This window comes from Pseudophryne corroboree, chromosome 5 (assembly GCF_028390025.1).
Source record: "Pseudophryne corroboree isolate aPseCor3 chromosome 5, aPseCor3.hap2, whole genome shotgun sequence".
In the NCBI taxonomy this organism is placed as follows: domain Eukaryota; kingdom Metazoa; phylum Chordata; class Amphibia; order Anura; family Myobatrachidae; genus Pseudophryne; species Pseudophryne corroboree.
The window spans coordinates 193489027-193515118 of record NC_086448.1 but is presented as its reverse complement, the minus strand read 5'-3'; the positions used below and the strand labels follow the sequence as shown (position 1 = coordinate 193515118).

General features: G+C 45.9%; 1 protein-coding gene across 3 annotated transcripts in view; it reads left to right on the top strand.

The window, feature by feature from the left end:
- The window catches only part of TAX1BP1 (Tax1 binding protein 1), a 384787-nt gene that overhangs the window by 256818 nt on the left and 101877 nt on the right, over window positions 1–26092 (top strand). For all 3 annotated transcript variants that reach the window (XM_063921979.1, XM_063921980.1, XM_063921981.1), the window contains one exon: window positions 22364–22512. In XM_063921979.1, the coding sequence (XP_063778049.1) occupies window positions 22364–22512 (149 nt within the window). The remainder of the gene's footprint in view (window positions 1–22363; window positions 22513–26092) is intronic.

The following is a 26092-nucleotide window of genomic DNA, read 5'->3' as shown; positions in this document are numbered from 1 at the left end:
AGGGAAGGGGTATTATTCCACTCTTTTTGTGGTACCGAAGCCGGATGGCTCGGTAAGGCCTATTCTAAATCTGAAGTCCTTGAACCTGTACATAAAGAAGTTCAAGTTCAAAATGGAGTCACTCAGAGCAGTGATAGCGAACCTGGAAGAGGGGGACTTTATGGTATCCTTGGACATCAAGGATGCGTATCTCCACGTTCCAATTTACCCCTCACACCAGGGGTACCTCAGGTTCGTTGTACAAAACTGTCACTATCAGTTTCAGACGCTGCCGTTCGGATTGTCCACGGCACCTCGGATCTTTACAAAGGTAATGGCCGAGATGATGATTCTTCTTCGAAGAAAAGGCGTATTAATTATCCCATACTTGGACGATCTCCTAATAAGGGCGAGGTCCAGAGAACAGCTAGAGATGGGATTAGCACTGTCTCAAGAAGTGCTAAAACAGCACGGGTGGATTCTGAATATTCCAAAATCCCAGTTAATGCCGACAACTCGTCTGCTGTTCCTAGGGATGATTCTGGACACGGTTCAGAAAAAGGTTTTTCTCCCGGAGGAAAAAGCCAAGGAGTTATCCGAGCTTGTCAGGAACCTCCTAAAACCAGGAAAGGTGTCTGTACATCAATGCACAAGAGTCCTGGGAAAAATGGTGGCTTCTTACGAAGCGATTCCATTCGGCAGATTCCACGCAAGAATTTTCCAAAGGGATCTGTTGGACAAATGGTCAGGGTCGCATCTTCAGATGCACCTACGGATAACCCTGTCTCCAAGGACAAGGGTGTCTCTTCTGTGGTGGTTGCAGAGTGCTCATCTATTGGAGGGCCGCAGATTCGGCATACAGGATTGGATCCTGGTGACCACGGACGCCAGCCTGAGAGGCTGGGGAGCAGTCACACAAGGAAGAAACTTCCAGGGAGTATGGACGAGCCTGGAAACGTCTCTTCACATAAACATTCTGGAACTAAGAGCAATATACAATGCTCTAAACCAGGCAGAACCTCTGCTTCAGGGAAAACCGGTATTGATCCAGTCGGACAACATCACGGCAGTCGCCCATGTGAACAGACAGGGCGGCACAAGAAGCAGGAGGGCAATGGCAGAAGCTGCAAGGATTCTTCGCTGGGCAGAGAATCATGTGATAGCACTGTCAGCAGTGTTCATCCCGGGAGTGGACAACTGGGAAGCAGACTTCCTCAGCAGACACGATCTTCACCCGGGAGAGTGGGGACTTCATCCAGAAGTCTTCCACATGCTGGTAACCCGTTGGGAAAGACCAATGGTGGACATGATGGCGTCTCGCCTCAACAAAAAACTGGACAGGTATTGCGCCAGGTCAAGAGATCCGCAGGCAATAGCTGTGGACGCGCTGGTAACGCCTTGGGTGTACCAGTCGGTGTATGTGTTTCCTCCTCTGCCTCTCATACCAAAAGTATTGAGAATTATACGGCAAAGAGGCGTAAGAACGATACTAGTGGTTCCGGATTGGCCAAGGAGGACTTGGTACCCGGAACTTCAAGAGATGATCACGGAAGATCCGTGGCCTCTACCTCTAAGGAGGGACTTGCTTCAGCAGGGTCCCTGTCTGTTTCAAGACTTACCGCGGCTGCGTTTGACGGCATGGCGGTTGAACGCCGGATCCTAAAGGAAAGAGGCATGCCGGAAGAAGTCATTCCTACTTTGATTAAAGCAAGGAAGGAAGTAACCGTGCAACATTATCACCGAATTTGGCGAAAATATGTTGCGTGGTGCGAAGATCGGAGTGCTCCGACGGAGGAATTTCAACTGGGTCGATTCCTACATTTCCTGCAATCAGGATTGTCAATGGGTCTCAAATTGGGATCTATTAAGGTTCAAATTTCGGCCCTGTCGATTTTCTTTCAAAAAGAATTGGCTTCAGTCCCTGAAGTCCAGACCTTTGTTAAGGGAGTGCTGCATATACAGCCTCCTGTGGTGCCTCCAGTGGCACCGTGGGATCTAAATGTGGTTTTGGACTTCCTAAAATCTCATTGGTTTGAACCACTAAAAAAGGTGGATTTGAAATATCTCACATGGAAAGTGACCATGCTTCTAGCCCTGGCTTCTGCCAGGAGAGTGTCAGAATTGGCAGCTTTATCTTACAAAAGCCCATATCTGATTTTCCATTCGGACAGGGCAGAACTGCGGACTCGTCCGCATTTTCTCCCTAAGGTGGTGTCAGCATTTCATCTGAACCAGCCTATTGTAGTGCCTGCGGCTACAAGTGACTTGGAGGACTCCAAGTTACTGGACGTTGTCAGAGCATTAAAAATATATATTGCAAGGACAGCTGGAGTCAGAAAATCTGACTCGTTGTTTATATTGTATGCACCCAACAAGATGGGTGCTCCTGCGTCTAAGCAGACGATTGCTCGTTGGATCTGTAGCACAATCCAACTTGCACATTCTGTGGCAGGCTTGCCACAGCCTAAATCTGTAAAGGCCCACTCCACAAGGAAGGTGGGCTCATCTTGGGCGGCTGCCCGAGGGGTCTCGGCATTACAACTTTGCCGAGCAGCTACGTGGTCAGGGGAGAACACGTTTGTAAAATTTTACAAATTTGATACTCTGGCTAAGGAGGACCTGGAGTTCTCTCATTCGGTGCTGCAGAGTCATCCGCACTCTCCCGCCCGTTTGGGAGCTTTGGTATAATCCCCATGGTCCTTTCAGGAACCCCAGCATCCACTAGGACGATAGAGAAAATAAGATTTTACTTACCGATAAATCTATTTCTCGGAGTCCGTAGTGGATGCTGGGCGCCCATCCCAAGTGCGGATTATCTGCATAAGTTGTACATAGTTATTGTTAACTAATTCGGGTTATTGTTGAAGGAAGCCATCTTTCAGAGGCTCCGCTGTTATCATACTGTTAACTGGGTTTAGATCACAAGTTGTACGGTGTGATTGGTGTGGCTGGTATGAGTCTTACCCGGGATTCAAAATCCTCCCTTATTGTGTACGCTCGTCCGGGCACAGTACCTAACTGGAGTCTGGAGGAGGGTCATAGGGGGAGGAGCCAGTGCACACCACCTGATCGGAAAAGCTTTACTTTTTGTGCCCTGTCTCCTGCGGAGCCGCTATTCCCCATGGTCCTTTCAGGAACCCCAGCATCCACTACGGACTCCGAGAAATAGATTTATCGGTAAGTAAAATCTTATTATATATATATATATATAATATATTTTTTTTAAATTTCCTTCTTGTTTTGCTAAAGTCTGTATTATATTTCTAACAAGGGGAGGCCTAATATCCATCTATCCATCTATCCATCTATCTATCTATCTATCTATCTATCTATCTATCTATCTATCTATCTATCTGCAGTGGACAAAATTGCGTGACATGTAATAAAAACGTATGCGTTCATGCATTATCTCCTTGGCTGAAGTGGTAGCACAATACTGATTTCATAATGTATACACAGCATACAACATATATTTTCTTGCTATAGCACATTCTTTCAGATACTGTCTTCCTGGGAAAAACAGTCTAATATGTAAGTGTGGCAAAGGCCAGAGGGTGAGGAAACAAAATGAGGGAGTTCGTGCGAACAGGGACTAAAAGTTGCTTGTGGAGATTTTCTATTAACTCTGATCGTCGCATCGCGCAATAAGAATTTAGTCTAAATTTACAAAGGTCAATGGCCGTATACAGACAGAACAGCATTGTATATTTTTACAAACCAATGCAGTCTAGATTTAGCAGGTTCTTTTATGGTTTGTGGCAAATACAGCATAGTTACATAAGATGATTCTAAGTACATTATCTCCTCAATTCAAGTTCTACACGTCTACAAGTGGCTCATTCACAGTTCTAAACCATTTTTATTTCTGTTTTATAGACCACAAAAGACACTTAGGCTAACTAAGTTTATTAGAGAGCACACAGATTTTTTTTTTTTATTATACATTAAGCAAACAAAATAGGGCAGTGCTCACCAGAAACTGATAAAATAAACTCAGTTGTCAATAAGGATACAGATTATCATTAAAAAAGATATATAGTTTATTTCATTAATATGAATGTTAATTACTATCCTTTAAATAGATTAAAATAAAAAATAAATGGAAATTCAGAAAATAATAAGCAAATATTCTGAACAAGTCTAATGCCGTATCACAATAGACTTGACAAATCACATAAACAATTAATCTAGAAAAGGCTCTGTTACAGGAGCTGACGTGATATTTGCTGTGGTACATTGCCCCGTTGGTACACGTATAACTGACCAAATTTAGCACATCTAAGATCGGCTTCCCTGACATGCGGGGGGACGCCCAGCACAGGGCTAGTTCGCCCCGCATGTCAGGCCCGTTGGTACATGCATAACTGACCATGTGAGAAGACCTCGCTGCACAAATCCACACCGATGAAATGAAAGGACTTGCCTTGCACTTAGGCTATGCTTTGGAGTGACCATAAACAAATGGGAAATTGTAAGCACTTAAATTCAAACGACAATAGGCGGATTCAGGGGTGGGGCACGTCCCAGCCCTCATGTCATTTAGGAAAACATTTTGATTTTACTTTATTCAAGTGCAGCAACACAATGTGCAAAGGCATATGCCGGGGAAGGTGCCAGTCAGTGTTGCCGGGTGCAGTGCGCTAAGAGAACGAATACCATTTGGCCATTGTCTGCATGTCCCTGCCTGCAGTGCTTGTAACTCGGGCAGGTGGGGGCCATCTTGCAGCTTTTGGATGGCTTTCAACAGTCAGCCAGAAGCCGCAAGATGGCCACCACCCGCCTGAGTCTGCAGCACTGCAGTTAGGGACATGCAGGTGATAGCTAAACAGTATTAGTCCCCACAATGCACTGCACCCCACGACACTGACTGGCGCCCCTGTACTGGCGCGCACCTTTGCATACCATGTTGCTGCACTTGAATAACAAAATATTTTTTTCCTAAATGACAGGGGTTGCCCCATTACCCATGTGTGACTCTGACCCCTGCATTACCTGCTCTGTGGCACGTCAACAGAGACAATTCGATGCATTGGTGATTTTGTTCGTTAATTAGCTAGTTAACATGATTGCGAGATAATTCATAACCTATGTCTCAGGCAATATTTCAGTGAAAGCCTGATCAAAATAGGCTCAGTACTGTAGTACTCAAGTTTATCCTGAGCATACATGCAAACAATTTTATTAATAGTATATATGTGTTGCATCCTGTCATTGGTTAAATGTGCTGTGTCTGGTGCGCTAGATCATTGACTTTTAAAATATGTAAAACCATTTAAAAATGTAAAAAGTATACCAAGAAATGTAATAAACATGTGGAGGGGCTGATGCAGAGAGTCATACAAGTCCATTTTGTGAATAGGTCTTGCAAATTATCATACTGAGTGTACTCTGGGCCTAATTCAGACCTGATTAGGCTCGCCCAGCGAATGCCTCTGCCTCCGCCGGTACATGTGCAGTTCAGACCTGAGCAGCTGCTGTGCGAAAATGCACAGCACCGATCAGGTCTGAATTAAGCCCCCTGTAGCCAAGCGCACACATCTACAGGGCTATGCGGTTAAAATACTGCCCGTCGGGATCCCGGCTGTGTCAATACCGAAGCCGGGATCCCAACAGGGGTACTTTACTGCAGCCAGAATACTAGCAAATTAGGTGATTTTCCCTCTGTGGGTGTCTTCGACACCCATAGAGGGAGAATAGAACCTGTGGCGAGTGAAGCTCGCCACCGAGCCCGTAATGGGCTTTGCTGCGCTTGCCCCCGTGCAGGCATTCTGGGATACCGATGTCGGTATACGGACATTCAGCATCCCGTGTGCCGGCATCCCATACCGATCCCTCTACAAGATCTACAGGGGTTTCAGAGTTGTATGCATCTCCGTCGCAACATCACTTGCAGCTACATGTAACTCGGTGGCAATGGAGCGTTCACACATAGGCTAAGTTTAGTGAGAGCTTGTAAACAGAATTGAGGACTACGCTGAGTTGTACGTGCACAGACATCCGATTGATTTGGATTTCTTACATAAGATAGCAAGAGCAGCTGTGCTCTCATCCTAATGACTGCTACTTCAACAAGTGAATGGGTTGGTGCGGTCACATAGAGGTGTAAAATTGGCAAATATCCGCAATTAGATTGGTGCACGCAGGGCAAATGCTGTTGCAGCCAAGTTGGTGCAACTCTACATCAGCCAAAGAGCCCATGCTGACCATAGAGGAAACAAAATTGTTCCAAATAACATATGAAAGTAAATGTTATCTAAGACAATTAAGATCATTACAAATAGCTGCAAATATAAAATGCATAAGTAACCAATATCTAAGCAACAGTGACGTGCGGTAAGGTAAATGGCTGTGGAGGCATTGGCTAGTGTCAGAGCCAGAATTACACACACATATATGATCCCAGGGGTTCAGGTGGGCATTGTACACAGATGCAGCAGTATATACTGTTGGAAATTTGGTGAGTTGTGATCATAGATGTGCGGACGAGGTAGACAGGAGAGGCACTGCCTCACCTGTCATAGGGCCCGATTCAGGTTGGATCGCAATATGCGATCCAGCTACAAAAATTACTAAAAGGATGCATTTTCAGTGTTTTTTCCCCCCCCTGTCAATCAGGCAGAGGCATCTTGGGAGAAGGGAGGGAGGGGGGGGGGGGGGGTACGCTCCATTTCCAAGGCGGACGTCACACGCACAGTGGGCGCCAGCAGGATTTTTAATTTGAAAAAATTGCGGTGCAATCGTAATTTCTGCTTGGTTGGGGCGAAAGCGGTCAGCATGCTGGGCGGCCCCCAGCATGCAATCACAAGGATTGCAGACTCTGCTACGTAGCAGAATTTGCAATCCTTACTGAATCAGGTCCATAGTTCAGTATAGGCCAGAGTTTTGGCTATAAAAATGATTAGAATAATACAAAGAAGATATTTTTAATTTCTTGTTTGTATTTTTCGTATAATTTTTATAATCAAAACTATTGAAAGGCGCTGCTTTACCTGACTGCATGTTACTGCTAAAAAGCTAAAATTTCATGAATGAGCACCTAATGATAAATGTCAGTGTCAACATAGTTAAATCTTTCTTGAGGGGGCTTGGTCTGGCTGTTGATGTAAGCAGACACATTTACTGTGGGCTCCTGCTGCTTCTGGCCGTATCCCCTTATACCTTCTCTCTGAGCATATATCTCACCCCTGCTGCTCTCCCTGCCCCCCCCCCCCCCGATTCCCCTGGTGTGGTCTGGTAAGCGCTGCGGATTCGGGGAGTGGGCTCCGGACTGTGGCCTACCTGAGATCCCCAGGCTGGGGTCTCGATTTCTACCTCTACCTGACTCGTTCTTCCGGTGCCGCGGACTTGGATCGTGACTCTCTCTCCTGCCTGCTGGAGACCTGACTGCTGCTGGGCACTCTGTAAAGGTATCTCCTGCTACCTTGTCCTGACGCCTTTTCCGGGAGTGTTTGTAGCAGCCTGATGGAGCCACGGGACGCCTGTGACCATCTTGGTCGGGACCCGGCTCACACTGTATCCTGCTGCCCACTCCCAGCCTGGAAGGTGAGCATCTCCCCTGGGCTGATAAGCTCCACGCTCCCTGGTACTTGACCCCTAGAGTCACTGCTGTTCCCCTGTAGCTATATACCATTGTTGGGCTCCACGCTATGCTGCTCCCTGGAGGACACATCTCCCTGCCCTGCATTTACTCCCGCCTTCCAGACTGTGCTGTGCCTGAAGCCCTGTCAATCTTCTGTCAGGTTTGCAGGGAAACTATAGCTTTGGTGCCCTGATCCAGCCTATTATTGACATTTATGTGGTGCCTTATATGTTTCTTATTACTCTCCCGAGCTGATGTTCCTGCTGTGTGAATAATATGAGGCCTCTACAACAACATCACTTTTTCACTAGCTTCATCTCCACTACTGCCCACCTCCGTGCAGCATTTTCCTTGCTCATGCTGTGATACCCATGTTTCCTTTGCTATACCACCTGGGCTGATGCAGTGTCGGCCATCTTCACGCCATGACCCCCTAGCTCACCCACGCAATTTGGGGCTGGGCCTCCTGTGGCCGTGACCAGGGACTCTTCTATGTAATGCTATGTTGTTTGTAGCCCCTCCTGCTACTAGTCCTGCTGTATTTTACTACCTATGTGGACATTTTATTTTTGATGTTAAGAACCAGAAAAAGTTGGCGGACGTCTCGCACCAAGTTGTCCAGATCTACGGCCTCGCAGTCTAATTTGCTCCCTTATCTTGTCCCTGGAAACTACCCAGATTGATGATAAATGTTCCATTCCTGATTCGTCTCCCGCTGATACCGCCGACATCATGGCATCATCGCCTCAGAGTGGGTCTGATGCCTCTCCGGAACCTACCATAGCCGATGTCTTAAAGTATCTCAGGTCCCTTCCTACCAAAAAGGATCTTCCTGTGAAATCTGATTTTTTGGGATTTGGAAAAGAGAATTGGTGCTACAGTCAAGGCGGAGATATCTGCACTTCAGGCCGATCTATCCAAAATTACTCATCGTGTGTCTGACATGGATGATCACCTCGGTGAGTTGGACTTGGAGATACTTTTCTACACACGCTCAAGAACTCAAAGCACTCCAGCGTCCTCTGGATGACTTGGACAACAGAGGGAGGAGAAACAATCTTTGGATCCGTGGCCTCCCTGAGGATGTACAAGGCCCGGGTATCGTGGACGCACTCATCAAGTTATTCATTGAGATTACCAATGCAAAACCGGACAATGTCATTCTCTTTGACCGCGCACTTCGCACGACATGCCTTCCCTCTGAGTCTCCCAGAGATATTATCTGCAGTCTCCATTACTACCACATCAAAGAAGATATTCTGGCAAAAGTGAGGAAGTTAGACGGGAATGAATCTTTTGGTTCCAAATTCCAAATTCTCCCTGACTTGTCCTGGAATACTCTTCAACACAGACTGCTCCTTAAACCGCTCACGGATGCCTTAAAACATAAGACCATATGCTTTCGTTGGGGCTTCCCTTTGAGCATACAAGCCTCCCATGATGGTCGTAATTTTAGTTTACAGTCTTCGGATGACTTGGAACGATTGTTCTGCCCTTTCCGTCATTCCCAGATTGGATACAAATGCATACTAGATTGGACCCTCCCACGCCTCCTGCAGCGCAGGCACCTTGGATACCTGTTCGCAGTCACAAGAGGGGCCTGACTTCTCCACACTCTGGCCAAGAGACTTCTGGTACCTGATGGTCATTGCTCTCCTATATGGCGTTTCTGGATTCCTTCCTACTACTACTTGCTCTAAGACTTTGATAGGTCTGGGACTGTTAGCCTAAGTGTTTCCTGGATTTAACTTTGAAAATGTTCTTTACGTACTAGGCAGTTAGGTTTCACTATGCTGTCTCTGCCATATACTACTTCTCTCCTCACCACGGTATTGACTTTGTATTGACATGCCTATGTTTGCATACTGATCTCTGTTTATGTGCTTACCCTCAGCAGGACATTCTGTACTAATCTTCTATTTGCATGACTTTGCTACTATTATGTAATTGATTTAGAGGCCCTGGGTGATGGTCGCAGTTGGCCTACTCCAGTTGGGTCAATCCACGTGTTTTTTATTGGTTCATGGGTGAACAAGCTTTACCCATGCTACCCAATAGCGGACATTTGCTTTTATCTGTTCATTTTGATTCTTGTTCTTCTTTGTATGCTTCTTTGGATTCTACTTCTTACAACTTTTTTTTTTTTTTTTGCTCATCTGTGTCTTTCTTCCTTTTCTCCCATTCCCCTTCTCATGCTTGATTATTTGTTGTGGTGCCTTTGTGAGGTCGGTTCTCCATTTCTTGATGTGTCTCCTGATGGGCTCTGTACATCTTCTGCGCATCCTCCCAAATATACCATGTCCTCTTTAAAAGCTAGGTAATTGAAATTATGGCTCTCATTCCAACCTGATCGCTAGCAGGTAACTTTTAGCACTGCTGCGATTAGGTAGTCGCCGCCTACAGGGGAGGGGGGAATCGCTGTGCAGGGCTGCGCTCGCTTGAACAGAGAGCTGCACAAACAAAAGTTTGTGCAGTTTCTGCACAGCTCAGTACTTACCTGCTGCGATCATCCAGGATGGAGCTTACATCAGGATCCCAGGGAGTGAAGCGCCTGCGCATTGTGACGCAGGTGCACTACAGACCTGATCGCACCACTGCGAAAAACGGCAGCGTGCGATCAGGTCGGAATGACTCCCTGTGTTCTTATAATGTCAAAGGCTTAAACATCCCTGAAAAACGTTCCACCCTTTTGAGGGAACTTTACTCGGAAAGGTTGACCTGGCGTACAGGAGACGCATTCGAAACAGGATGCTGCCCCTCCACTTAGAAATCATAATTATCCTCACCGGTTCTGTAGTGATAACCCCCTAGGCAAATCATTAGGTGTGGCTATACTCCTCTCTATCTAGTTATTTTGGATGTCTCTCATCATGTTTTAGTGGCTGGAAGATGCCAGGTTTTAAAATGATAGATCTTTGACCATGTATATGTCCTAGATAATGTCTACTCGCCCAATCAACATCAAAGGGAAAGTCTTGACTAAGGTTCTGCGACTCTTGGAGCCTTTAAGAGAAGGTTGTTTAATATTAGGGGGAGACGTGAACTAGATACTAGACCCCGCACTTGACTGTTCTTCTAGGCCTCTGCATCACTCTTCCAGAGACCATCATAGGGTACGTCAGCTTCTACATGATAGTCAGTTAGTTGACCTCTGGAGACTACACCACCCCACGGTCAAGGATTATACCTTTTTCTCTACCCCTCATGCTACTTATTCCCGTCTTGACCATTTTTTAGTGGATCATAATCAATTACAGTTCTTCACTGACAGTCGTCTAGGCCAGATTACTTTGTCGGACCATGCTCCCATAGTTACTTCAGTTTGTCTCTCTACTGCTTTTGTGAAACTGTGGACATGGAGAATTAATGAGACTTTACTCCATGATACACGACTGAAGGATGGCATACTCCAGACTATTACGGACTACAACTCCCTTAATAATTCGCCCGATACACTTGCTGTCATGATCTGGGAGACACATAAATGTGTAATAAGGGGTAAATGTATTCAATTGTGATCCCAATTAAAAAAAACAAAGAGAGACTCACTATAGGCAGCTTTTGGCCCGTATCCAATCTTTGGCCCTCATTCCGAGTTGATCGGTCGCAAGGCGAATTTAGCAGAGTTACACACGCTAAGCCGCCGCCTACTGGGAGTGTATCTTAGCATCTTAAAATTGCGACCGATGTATTCGCAATATTGCGAGCACAAACTACTTAGCAGTTTTAGAGTAGCTCCAGACTTACTCTGCCTGTGCGATCAGTTCAGTGCTTGTCGTTCCTGGTTTGACGTCACAAACACACCCAGCGTTCGCCCAACCACTCCCCCGTTTCTCCGGCCACTCCTGCGTTTTTTCCGGAAACGGTAGCGTTTTCAGCCACACGCCCATAAAACGCCGTGTTTCCGCCCAGTAACACCCATTTCCTGTCAATCACATTACGTTCGCCGGAGCGATGAGAAAGCCGTGAGTAAAAATACTTTCTTCATAGCAAAGATACTTGGCGCAGTCGCAGTGCGAATATTGCGCATGCGCACTAAGCGGAATTTCACTGCGATGCGATGAAAAATACCGAGCGAACGACTCGGAATGAGGGCCTTTGTTACTGTCTCACAAACAGTTGTTTGATGAGCAGGTGCTGCGTGATCTCACTGAGGCAAGATTGGCCTTTAAAAAAACTCATGCAAGAGAAAACCAAATTTGACTTGCAGAGATATCGCCACAAATTCTATAAATGGGGAGATAAACCTGGCTTTATGCTAGTGAAGGCCCTGAAATCTCAGCGTCAGAGGTCTTATGTTCACTCAGTACGAGATTCAGGAGGGCGTAGGGTCCACACCTTTCCGAAAATAGCAACAGCCTTTCAATCTCATCATTGATCTCTATAATTTAAGAAAAGCTCAATCTCCAGCTGATACTCTTTCATCTTCGGAGGCAGTTACTGAATATCTCTCTTCTGTAGACTATCTTCCATAATTCCCACCATGGCGTAACTGTGTGGAGTTTGTATATTCTCTCCGTACTTTGGTGGGTTTACTCTGGGTACTCTGGTTTCCTCCCACAATCTAAAAATATACTGGTAGGATAATTGGATCCCAACAAAATTATCCCTGGCATGGATGTGTGTGCTTGTACATGTGGTAGGGAATATAGAGTGTAAGCTCCACTGGGGCAGGGACTGATGTGAATGGCCAAATATTCTCTGTAAAGTGCTGCAGAATATGTGTGCGCTATATAAATAACTGGTAATAATTATCAGGGGATGATGTGGAGTTTCTTGAAAGGCCCTTCACTATCGAAGAATTGGAACTGGCCCTTTCCTCTACTGCACTTGGCAAGAGTCCGGGCCCGGACGGTTTCCCAGTGAGCTATTATAAATCTTTCCAGTCATCCCTTATGCCACTATTTTTAAAAGCATGTAATGCAATAACTGCTGAGAATGTGCCCCGTCCCCCCCCCAATCTTTGGAGGCACATATTTCTATAATCCCTAAAGAAGGGAAGGACCCTACTCACTGTTCCAGTTATCGACCTATCTCCTTACTAAATAATGACATCAAACTTTATGCTAAAATGCTAGCTAATAGATTGAATCAGCTCCTGCCGACTTTGATCCATGGGGACCAGGTAGGATTTGTGAGGGAAAGGGAGGCCAAGGGTAATACCACAAAAATGATCGACCTTATCCATCACGTTATGCGTAACGGTGAGGCTATGATTCTTCTATCTACAGACGTGGAGAGGGTCTTCGATAGGATTAACTGACAGTTCATGGAAGGTCTTCGTCGTTTAGGACTAGGCCCATATTGCTTGCACAGGATACTTGCTCTATATAATAGTCCCTCCGTGTGAGTATGTGTCAATGGTGCTTTATCTGACCCATTTGTGATTCGGATTGGTACGCATCAGGGCTGCCCTCTATCTCCCCTTATTTTTGTTTTATGCATGGAGGCATTAGCAAGGGCGATCAGCTCGAAAGGTAATATTAATGGTCTACAGTTGGGTGTAGTATGGTATGCTGGCTGTTGGGGTCCCGGCGCACTGCATACCGGTGCCAGAATACCGACAGCGCGGCGAGAGGAAATGAGCCCCTTGCGGGCTTGCTGCGCGAGCCACGCTATATATTCTCCCTCCAAGGGGGTCGTGGACCCCCAAGAGGGAGAAAAGGTGTCGGGATTCCGGCGCCGGTATACTGTGCGCCGGGACCCCGACAGCATGAAAAATGAAGACCACCCCTACAGTTTGGTGACTCTGAACATAAGTTGGCTTTATTTGCCGATGATCTTCTTGCCACTGTAACTGCTCCGGTGACCTCGTTCCCTGCCCTTATGCATGAATTCAACAGATTTAGTAATGTTTCTGATTTTTAAAATAAATTGCTCAAAATCTGTAGCAATTAATATTTTGGTGCCTCCTTCTATGATGAATAGTCTTAAAGGCTTGTTCTCATTCCTCTAGAATCCGACTTGGCTAAAATACTTAGGAATCCTATTGTCTCCTAATACTAATTGCCTGTTTCAACTTAATTTCCTTCCCCTCCTGAAGCAATTTAGGGCGGACTTTCAAAATTGGTCCTTACTGAAGCTGTCCTCGTTGGGTAGATCGTTATCAAGATGAGTATCCTCCCCAAGGTTTTGTACTTACTCCCAGCTCTGCCAATTACTATACCTTCTTCCTTCTTTAGGGATTTACAGAGCATGGTAGGTGGCTTTATTTGGGGATCACTTAGACCCCCGCATATCACTCTAAATCGAAGCCGAGCTTGAGGCGGCCTTCAGTTGCCCTACGTCCTAGCATTCTACCATACCACTCATCTTGCTAGGATTGTTGAGATTTCCAGACTTCACATTATAAAACAATGGCCACTCATTGTGAGTCACGCAGCTCCTATTTTGTCAAGCGTCCTCCCATGGATGTCTAAGTGTCCTTGCTTCACTCACTCCACTCTGAGTCCTACACTTCAATGTTGTCAAAAATATAAGAACCTTTCAGATTTTAAATCTGGGATTCCTTTGTCTACACCCCTGTTTAATAACCCTGATTTCCCTCTGGGTATGCTGCCATCTAGATTGACCTCCTGTTCGAACGCGGGTGGGTATATCCCATATTTGCCACTTAGTTACGAATTCTGTCATTAGCTCCTTTGAGGATCTTCAGCGGAAATATGACCTTCCGTCTAATTCCTTTTGGTTTTATTTGCAGGCTAGGCACTTAATTTACCCTTTTGGGAAACACACTTCGTCAGGCACCCCCACTAAATTTTAATCTTTTTGCCTGGCTGCTAACTCTCCTAGACCTTTAATCTCACATGTGTACTGTTTGTGTCTCACTGATATGAATGCTGGTCTTCCCTCATATGTCTTGGCGTGGCAAGGGGAGTTACATAAAGACTTGACAAAAGATCAGTGGACCTGTATTTTTAATCACACCTTTGCTAGCTCCTCTTCCCTTCAAGTGTTAGCTACTTAATACAAATTTTTAACCCCTTGGTATAGATGCCCATTACAAATACTCCAGATACATCCCAACTTACATTCTACATGCTAGCGGTGCAGTCAGGGGTTGGGCACTCCTCTCCACATATGGTGGGGTTGTCTAGTCTTGAAGTGTTTTTGGCTAGCAATATGTGACATTTGTTCAAAAATGACTGGCCTTACTCTACCTAAGACGCCTGAATTCTGGTTGTTCAACCTTATGGAGATACTTATCTCAGTTTACAGTTGCAAGAAAAAGTATGTGAACCCTTTGGAATTTCATGGATTTGTGCATTAATTGGTCATAAAATGTGTTCTGATCTTCATCAAAGTCACAACAATAGACAAACACAGTCTGCTGAAACAAATACCGCACAAAGATTTATATGTTCTCATGTTTTGTGGAACACACCATGTAAACATTCAGAGTGCGGGGTGGACAAAGTATATGAACCCATAGGCTAATGACTTCTCCAAGAGCTAATTTGAGTCAGGAGACAGCCAACCTGGAGTCCAATCAATGAGATGAGATTGGAGGTGTTGGTTAAAGCTGCCCTGCCCTATAAAAAAAACACACACCAGTTTTGCGTTTGCAATTCTCAAGAAGCATTGCCTGATGTGAACCATGCCTCGCAGAAAAGAGCTCTCAGAAGACCTACGATTAAGAATTGTTGACTTGCATAAAGCTGGAAAGGGTTACAAAAGTATCTCTAAAAGCCTTGATGTTCATCAGTCCATGGTAAGACAAATTGTCTATAAACGCAGAAAGTTCAGTACTGTTGCTACTCTCCCTAGGAGTGGGCCTCCTGTAAAGATGACTGCAAGAGCACAGCGCAGAATGCTCAATGAAGTGAAGAAGAATTCTAGAGTGTCCGCTAAAGACTTACAGAAATCTCTGGCACATGCTAACATCTCTGTTGACGAATCTACCATACGTAAAACACTGAACACGAATGGAGTTCATGGGAGGATACCACGGAGGAAGCCAGCACTGTCCAAGAAAACATTACTGCACGTTTGAAGTTTGCAAAAGAGCACCTGAATGCTCCATAGCACTACTGGCAAAATATTCTGTGGACAGATGAAACCAAAGTTGAGTTGTTTGGAAGGAACACACAACACTATGTGTGGAGCAAAAAATGCACATCACACCAACATCAAAACCTCATCCCAACTGTGAAGTTTGGTTTAGGAGGCATCATGGTTTGGGGCTGCCTCAGGGCCTGGACAGATTGCTGTCGTCGACGGAAAAATGAATTCCCAAGTTTATTAAGACATTTTGCAGGAGAACTTAAGGCCATCTGTCCACCAATTGAAGCTCAACAGAAGATGGGTGATGCAACAGGACAACGACCCAAAGCACAGAATTAGATCAACAACAGAATGGCTTCAACAGAAGAAAATACGCCTTCTGGAGTGGCCCAGTCAGAGTCCTGACCTCAACCCGATTGAGATGCTGTGGCATGACCTCAAGAGAGCGATTCACACCAGACAACCCAAGAATATTGCTGAATTGAAACCGTTTTGTAAAGAGGAATGGTCCAAAACTCCCCCCTGACCGTTGTGCAGGTCTGATATGCAACTATAGGAAATGTTTGGTTGTGGTTATTGCTGCCAAAGGAGAGTCAACCAGTTATAAAATCCAAGGGTTCACATACTTTGTCCACCTTGCACTGTGAATTTTTACATGGTGTGTTCAATAAAAACATGAGAAGATATAATTGTTTGTGTGGTATTCGTTTCAGCAGACAGTGTTTGTCTATTGTTGTGACTTAGATGAAGATCAGAACACATTTTATGACCAATTTATGCACAAATCTAGGAAATTCCAACGGGTTCACATACTTTTTCTTGCAACTGTATAAGACCTTGCTTCTTCAACATTTTGATGAAAGCTGCAAAAGCATAATACACTGTTATTGGAGAGCCACCTTATGCCCTCCTATCTCTCGTTGGTCTCAGAGGATTGATCACTATATGCTAATGGATGACTTATAGTCCTTTTTGAAATCACCCTCATCTAATTGTACCGCTACTTGGTATAACTGGTTGGCCTTCAAATATACACCTGATTTTAGAGCCCATCTAGCCTCCCCACTGTCTGGAACTCCGTAAGTGTTACTGCATGTTCCCTACTCCCCTTCTTTTCTCTTACTTTTCCCTATTTTCACCTTCTCTGTTTTCCTATCTCCTTTCTTATCAGTATTCCCTTTATGGTTGCATTGCCGATGATTGTTTATACCATGTTCTTATGCCGACAATCACAGTTTTGATTGCACAGTTATGTTCAGTGGAATATTGATTGTTCTTCCCGTTTTATCTGTTTGCAGCCTTGACGGCCTCAACTGTTCATTTGTTCTTCTTTAAACTAATAAGACAGATTGTACTAAATCTTTCTTGAGTTATGCATTAATGTTATGATCAGCAAACACATTGTATACTGATGTACAATAATTTTTAAATGTGAATGGTCGGCTTGTTTAGCATGTGTTGCTTCTGCTAGTGTTTGTCAGTTCACTTAATACGTACACATCCATGGAAAGCCACTGATCTCAAAGCAGTCGGTATCCAAATAAGTGAAGTAAAATAATGAGTCTGCTGGAGCGTTCTTGTGAAATAAATATGAATTCTCAAACGTTTGATAGCGTTCTTATTGAGCAGACATATAACACAACACCTTTAGTATAGTTACCATGTTTTTAGCTGAATTGACATGGGAGGTCATTCCGAGTTGCTCGCTCGCAACTTTTTGCAGTGCAAGATAGTCGCCGCCTATGGGGGGAGTGTATTTTCGCTTTGCAAGTGTGCGAACGCTTTTGCAGCAGACGGCACAAAAAAGTTTTTTGCAGTTTCTGAGTAGCTTTGGACTTACTCAACCGCTGCGATCACTTCAGTCTTTTTGGTCTCGAAACTGACGTCAGCCACCCGCCCTGCAAACGCTTGGACACGCCTGCGTTTTTCCAAACACTCCCAGAAAACGGTCAGTTGACACCCACGAACACCCTCTTTCTGTCAATCACCTTGCGATCGGCTGTGCAAATGGATTCTTCGTTAAATCCATCGCCCCAACACCGATCCTCTTTGTACCCGTACGACACGCCTGCGCATTGCGGTGCATACGCATGTGCAGTTTTGCAGAGATTTAACCTGATCACAGCGCAGCAAAAAGTTGCTAGCAAGCGATCAACTCGGAATGACCCCCATGGTGCAATCAGTTCCTGTCCACTAACAGACTCACATGTAGTACAGTATATACAGTCAGGTCCATAAATATTGGGACATCGACACAATTCTCATATTTTGGGCTCTATACTACACCACCACAATGGATTTGAAATGAAACAAACAAGATGTGTTTTAACTGCAGACTTTCCGCTTTAATTTGAGGGTATTTACATCCAAATCAGGTAAATCTGGATTCTGGATTCTGCATTTGGAATCTGTTGCTGTCGACTCTCAATATGAGATCCAAAGAGCTGCCACGGTCAGTGAAGCAAGCCATCATTAGGCTGAAAAATCAAAACAAACCCATCAGAGAGATAGCAGAAACATTAGGTGTGGCCAAATCAACTGTTTGGAATATTCTTAAAACGAAAAAACGCATTGGAGAGCTCAGCAACGCTAAAAGACCCGGAAGACCACGGAAAACAACTGGTGGATGACAGAAGAATTATTTCCCTGGTGAAGAAAAACCCCTTCACAACAGTTGCCCAGATCAAGAACATTCTCCAGGAGGCAGGTGTATATGTGTCAAAGTCAACAATCAAGAGAAGACTTCACAAGAGTAAATATAGAGGGTTCATCACAAGATGTAAACCATTGGTGAGCCACAAAAACAGGAAGTCCAAATTAGAGTTTGCCAAACAACATCTAAAAAAGCCTTTACAGTTCTGGAACAACATCCTATGAACAGATGAGACAAAGATCAACTTGTACTAGAGTGATGGGAAGAGAAGAGTATGGAGAAGGAAAGGAACTGTTTATGATCCAAAACATACCACCTCATCAGTGAAGCATGGTGGTGGTGGTGGTAGTGTCATGGCGTGGGCATGTATGGCTGCCAATGGAACTGGGTCCCTTGTATTTATTGATAATGTGACTGCTGACAAAAGCAGACAAACATTGGTAGTTGCTCGGTTATTCCTGGAAATAATTACCGTATATACTCGAGTATAAGCCGACTTTTTCAGCACTTTTTTTTGTGCTGAAAAAGCCACCTCGGCTTATACTCGAGTCAGTGACAGGCAGAGGCAGAGCAGTGTGAAGGAGGGACACGAAGCGCACAGCGTGCGGCTCTCCTGTGTCCCTCCTGCATCTCCGGCGGCAGCAGCGGCGGTTCTATTACAGGAAGTACCCGTTCGTGACCTCTGATCACGAACCGGCACTTCCTTTAATAGACATGCCGCGGCCGCCGAAGATGCAGGAGGGACACAGGAGAGGCGCGTGCTGTGCGCTTCGTGTCCCTCCAGAAGACAGCGCGGGATCGACGGAGGGGTAAGTAACAACACTGTGGGGCATACCTGGCACTTGGGGAGGGAGCATATCTGGCAGCATGAGGGGGTATATGTGGCAGCATGAGGGGACATATCTGGCAGCATGAGGGGACATATCTGGCAGCATGAGGGGGCATATGTGGCATCATGAGGGGACATATCTGGCAGCATGAGGGGACATATCTGGCTGAATGAGGGGACATATCTGGCAGCATGAGGGGGCATATGTGGCAGCATGAGGGGACATATCACATATGTGGCAGCATGAGGGGACATATCTGGCAGCATGAGGGGACATATCTGGCAGCATGAGGGGGCATATCTGGCAGCATGAGGGGGCATATGTGGCATCATGAGGGGACATATCTGGCAGCATGAGGGGACATATCTGGCAGCATGAGGGGGCATATCTGGCAGCATGAGGGGGCATATCTGGCAGCATGAGGGGGCATATGTGGCAGCATGAGGGGACATATCTGGCAGCATGAGGGGGCATATGTAGCAGCATGAGGGGCATATGTGGCAGCATGAGGGTCATATGTGGCAGCATGAGGGTCATATGTGGCAGCATGAGGGCATATCTGGCACATCAGGCACTGTGGGGCATATCTGGCACTGTGGGCATATCTGGCAGTGTGGGGGCATATCTGGCAGTGTGGGGGCATATCTGGCACTGTGGGGGCATATCTGGCACTGTGGGGGCATATCTGGCAGTATGAGGGCATATCTGGCACTGAGGGCTGTGTACGGCTAGAGCTGCATTTCCCACCCTAGGCTTATACTCGAGTCAATAAGTTTTCCCAGGTTTTTGTGGTAGAATTAGGTGCCTCGGCTTATATTCGGGTCGACTTATACTCGAGTATATACGGTATGTATCAGATGCTGGAAAGGGGGAGGGGTCACAGACAAACTGACAGAGAGGGGGGGGGGGGGTTTACTAATAGCCTTTATCATGAGGCCTACTGTGACAAATTACATGGCCCTATGTGGGCACTACTATCATGTAGTGTTAGGACTGCTGACATCGGAGAAGCCTTGAAAGTGGCTCAGCAGCTTAAACATGTGTTTGCAAACGTGTAAACTAATTCTCTGAATTTCTATTACCAGATAGGTTCAGGTATGGTTGCAGGTAATTTTTTAGTGTGCTGAAGGGAAATGTAGGGGTGGGATTTGCAAACCCCCCCCCCCCCCCCCCTTCCTCTCTGTCTGTTTGCTGACAAAAGCAGCAGGATGAATTCTGAAGTGTTTCGGACAATATTATCTGCTCATATTCAGTCAAATGCTTCAGAACTCATTGGGCGGCGCTTCACAGTGCAGATGGATAATGACCCGAAGTATATTGCGAAAGCAACCAAAGAGTTTTTAAGGCAAATAAGTGGAATGTTATGCAATGGCCAAGTCAATCACCTGACCTGACCTGAATCCGATTGAGCATGCATTTCACTTGATGAAGACAAAACTGAAGGGAAAATGCCCCAAGAACAAGCAGGAACTGAAGACATTTGCAGTAGAGGCCTGGCAGAGCATCACAAAGGATGAAATCCAGCGTCTGTTGATGTCTATGCATTCCAGACTTCAGGCTGTAATTGACTGCAAAGGATTTGCAACAAAGTATTAAAAAGTGAAAGTTTGATTTAGGATTGTTTAGTTTGTCCCATTACTTTTGGTCCCTTAATAAGTGGCAGGCACATATAGAAATTCCTACACCGTTCACCTGATTTGGATGTAAATACCCTCAAATTAAAGCGGAAAGTCTGCAGTTAAAGCACATCTTGTTTGTTTCATTTCAAATCCATTGTGGTGGAGTATAGAGCCCAAAATATGAGAATTGTGTCGATGTCCCAATATTTATGGACCTGACTGTATATAGAAGCTGTTTGTCACGTAAATAATCATAAAGTTGACAGTAAAGCATTGTTACTGTGTCATCTTTACAACTTTAAACATGATGCTTTACTGTAGTGTTTATAATGCTTAAAATTGCTTTACTTTTGTGTCGACAAGCTGTTTTCAATATTCCGCTGTCTACATTGTCATTGTCGACTTTATAACTATGGAAAATACATATAATATGTGGGAAACTGTTTGCAACATCATATTAATAATGTTTTAATGCAAACTCATTCAGATACTCTAAAAATAGTTTATCGTATCAAATATAATGACCGGAAAGCCAGCTGACCATATATAAAATCTTTTGCACCCTAACTCAGCCGCCAGTCTTATTGGCGTATGCAATTAGTTCCGATTACATTTCGGAGCTAATGAATTCGCCCCACTCGTATTCATTTAGGGACGTTTTTGGCAGTTTTGAAGGCATTTTCGCCAATGCCTTTTCACCTTCTTTTATTAAGTGAAAAGGAATTGGCGAAAAATGCCTCAAAAATGGAAAACAAGTGGATTCGCTGTTCCACATGTTTTCCGCCCCTATCACATTTTTGGCCTAGGCGAAAACATTGCATAGGGCGAATCTCCGCCCTAAAAATAGCGAAAAAGATCAGTTTTTTTTTTCACGTAAGCGAAAAAACTGAGCTAATTGCATCCGCCTCTTAGTGTACAAAGGGGGTCATTCCGAGTTGATCGCACGCTGCAACTTTTTGCAGCCCGTACGATCAACTAGACGCTGCCTATGGGGGGAGTGTATTTTTGCATAGCAAGGCTGCGATCGCTTGTGCAGCCGAGCTATGCAAAAACATTTTGTGCAGTTTCTAAGTAGGTCTGGACTTAATAACCCACTGCAATGACTTCAGCGTCTCAGGTCCCGGAATTGACGTCGGACATCCTCCCACCAAACACCTCTACACGCCTGCGTTCGGATCTCCATTCCCCAAAAACGGTCAGTTGACGCCCCCCGGAATGCCTTCCTCCTGTCAGTCACGTTGCAATTGCGGCATCGATCATTTTCTTCTTTAATTCAGTCGATGCCCAGAGTTCCCCGTCGCCGGGCAGCAACGTGCCTGCGCATTGTGCCCGATGCGCATGCGCATTCCAGACCCGTTTGCACGGCTGCGATAAAAAGCAGGTGTGAACGGGTCGGAATGACCCCCAAAGTTGGCTGACATTACATATTTGGCTGACAATTACATATTTTGGCTCAAATTGCTAATCCGGTTCTTATGGAGATAAATCATATGAAATTTAGAACTGCTGGAAAATATGGTCCATCATGCTTGCCATCCGAGTATGTGGGCTCCAGCCGTCTGACTGTGTATGTAGGTTTCTGCCATCTGACCATGTTTGTGGTCATCCCTAATTGTGACCCTATAGCTTCCACCCATTCTCTCTGTGCAGGTGCACCAATTGTGATTTGTAAACAGATTTTTGCTTCTTTAAATCACAGGGATTGCTCCAAGCCTCTGATATACTGAAAGCAGAAAATGAAGAAGTAAAGAAAGCATGTAAAGAAATGTCTAGTAAAATACTTCAACTTGAAGAAGACCTGATAACTGTGACTCAGAAAGCTATAGAAAAAGAAACCGAATTAGACAGGTATGTACATGGGAGTGCGCACACAGTGTAGGTAAAATGTTATTGTTTTATATAATTGTATTTTCTCTAACGTCCTAGTGGATGCTGGGAACTCCGTAAGGACCATGGGGAATAGCGGGCTCCGAAGGAGGCTGGGCACTCTAGAAAGATCTTAGACTACCTGGTGTGCACTGGCTCCTCCCACTATGACCCTCCTCCAAGCCTCAGTTAGATTTCGTGCCCGGCCGAGGTTGGATGCACACTAGGGGCTCTCCTGAGCTCTTAGAAAGTTATAGTCTTAGAATTTGTTTTTTTCAGTGAGACCTGCTGGCAACAGGCTCACTGCAGCGAGGGACTAAGGGGAGAAGAAGCGAACTCGCCTGCTTGCAGCCGGATTGGGCTTCTTAGGCTACTGGACACCATTAGCTCCAGAGGGATTGACCGCAGGCCCAGCCTTGATGTTCGGTCCCGGAGCCGCGCCGCCGTCCCCCTTACAGAGCCAGAAGCAGGAAGATGGTCCGGAAAATCGGCGGCATGAAGACATCCTGTCTTCACCAAGGTAGCGCACAGCACTGCAGCTGTGCGCCATTGCTCCTCATACACACTTCACACTCCGGTCACTGAGGGTGCAGGGCGCTGAGGCAGCAATAAAAACACCTTGGCTGGCTAAAATACCTCAATATATAGCCCCTGGGGCTATATATGAGGTAAATACCCCTGCCAGAATCCCAAAAAAAGCGGGAGAATAGGCCGCGAAAAAGGGGCGGAGCCTATCTCCTCAGCACACTGGCGCCATTTTTCCCTCACAGCTCGGCTGGAAGGAAGCTCCCTGGCTCTTCCCTGCATTTCTACAGTACAGTAAGAGGGAAAAGAGAGGGGGGGCACAAAATTGGCACTGTATACAGTATAAGCAGCTATTAGGGACATAACTCAGTTAGTCCCTGTATATATATATAGCGCTCTGGTGTGTGCTGGCATACTCTTACTCTGTCCCCCCAAAGGGCTTTTGTGGGTCCTGTCCTCTATTTGAGCATTCCCTGTGTGTGTGGAGTGTGTCGGTACGGCTGTGTTGACATGTTTGAGGAGGATAATGATGTGGAGGGGGAGCAGATGCCTTTAGCAGAGATGTCACCCCCTGCGGGGCAGACACCTGAGTGGATGGTATTATGGCAAGAAATGAGTGCACGTATAGACTCCTTACATAAAAAATTTGACGACATGCCGACTGTGGGACAGCCGAGTCTTCAGCTCGTGCCTGTCCAAGGGTCTCAAAAGTCATCAGGGGCTCTAAAACGCCCGTTATCTCAGGTGGCACAAGTAGATGTCGACACGGATACTGACGCCAGTGTCGACGACGATGAGTCAAATTTAATGCCCGTTAAGGCCATTCGCTGCATGATTGAGGCAATGAAAGAGGTTTTAAATATTTCTGATTTACATCCAGGTACCACAAAAAAGGGTATTATGTTTGGGGAGAAAAAACTACCTGTAGTTTTTCCCCCGTCAGATGAATTAAATGAAGTGTGTGAAGAAGCGTGGGCTTCCCCTGATAAGAAATTGGCGATTCCTAAGAAATTACTAATGGCGTTCCCTTTCCCGCCAGAGGATAGGTTACGTTGGGAAACACCCCCGAGGGTGGATAAAGCGCTCACACGTTTGTCAAAAAAGGTGGCACTACCGTCCCAGGATACGGCCGCCCTTAAGGAACCTGCTGATAGAAGGCAGGAGGCGATCCTGAAGTCTGTATATACACACTCAGGCATTATACTCAGACCAGCAATTGCGTCAGCTTGGATGTGCAGTGCTGCCGCTGCATGGTCAGATAACCTGTCAGAAAATATTGACACACTAGACAGAGACACGATCCTGTTAACAATTGACCATATCAAAGACTCAGTCTTATACATGAGAGATGCACAGAGGGAAATCTGCCGGCTGGCATCTAAAGTAAGTGCACTATCTATCTCTGCTAGGAGATGCTTATGGACTCGCCAGTGGACTGGAGATGCAGATTCCAAAAGGCACATGGAAGTTTTGCCTTATAAAGGGGAGGAATTATTTGGGGATGGTCTCTCCGACCTAGTTTCCACAGCAACGTCTGGGAAGTCAGCATTTTTACCCCATGTCCCCTCACAGCCTAAGAAGGCGCCATTTTATCAGGTTCAGTCCTTTCGATCCCAGAAAAACAAGCGGGGAAAAGGAGGGTCTTTTCTGTCAAGAGGCAGAGGCAGGGGAAAAAGGCTGCAGCAAACAGCAGGTTCCCAGGAACAAAAGTCCTCCCCCGCTTCCTCTTCCAAGTCCGCCGCATGACGGTGGGGCTTCACAAGCGGAGCCAGGTACGGTGGGGGCCCGCCTCAGGAATTTCAGCGATCAGTGGGTTCGCTCACAGGTGGATCCCTGGATCCTTCAAATAGTATCTCAGGGATACAGGCTGGAATTCGAGGCGATTCCACCCCGCCGTTTCCTAAAATCCGCCTTGCCGATTGCTCCCTCAGACAGGGAGGCAGTGCTAGCGGCAATTCACAAGCTGTATTCCCAGCAGGTGATAATCAAGGTACCCCTACTTCAACAAGGCCGGGGTTACTATTCCACACTATTTGTGGTACCGAAACCGGACGGTTCGGTGAGACCCATTTTAAATTTGAAGTCCTTGAACACATACATAAAAAAATTCAAGTTCAAGATGGAATCGCTCAGGGCGGTTATTGCAAGCCTGGACGAGGGGGATTACATGGTATCCCTGGACATCAAGGATGCTTACCTGCATGTCCCCATTTACAATTCTCACCAGGAGTACCTCAGATTTGTGGTACAGGATTGCCATTACCAATTCCAGACGCTGCCGTTTGGACTCTCCACGGCACCGAGGGTATTTACCAAGGTTATGGCGGAAATGATGATACTCCTTCGAAAAAAGGGAGTTTTAATTATCCCATACTTGGACGATCTCCTAATAAAGGCACGATCCAAGGAACAGTTGTTAGTGGGAGTAGCACTATCTCAGGAAGTGCTGAGCCAGCACGGTTGGATTCTGAATATCCCAAAGTCACAGCTGGTCCCCACGACACGTCTAATGTTCCTGGGAATGATTCTGGACACGGCCCAGAAAAAAGTGTTTCTCCCGGAGGAGAAAGCCAGGGAGTTGTCTTCTCTAGTCAGAGACCTCCTAAAACCAAAACAGGTATCGGTGCATCACTGCACGCGGGTCCTGGGAAAGATGGTAGCTTCTTACGAAGCAATTCCATTCGGCAGGTTCCATGCCAGAATCTTTCAGTGGGACCTGTTGGACAAGTGGTCCGGATCGCATCTTCAGATGCATCGTTTAATAACCCTGTCTCCACGAACCAGGGTGTCTCTTCTGTGGTGGCTGCACAGTGCTCATCTTCTGGAGGGCCGCAGATTCGGCATACAGGACTGGGTCCTGGTGACCACGGATGCCAGCCTACGAGGCTGGGGGGCAGTCACAAAGGGAAGAAATTTCCAAGGACTATGGTCAAGTCAGGAGACTGCCCTTCACATAAATATTCTGGAACTAAGGGCCATTTACAATGCCCTAAGTCAAGCAAAATCCCTGCTCCTACACCAGCCGGTGCTGATCCAG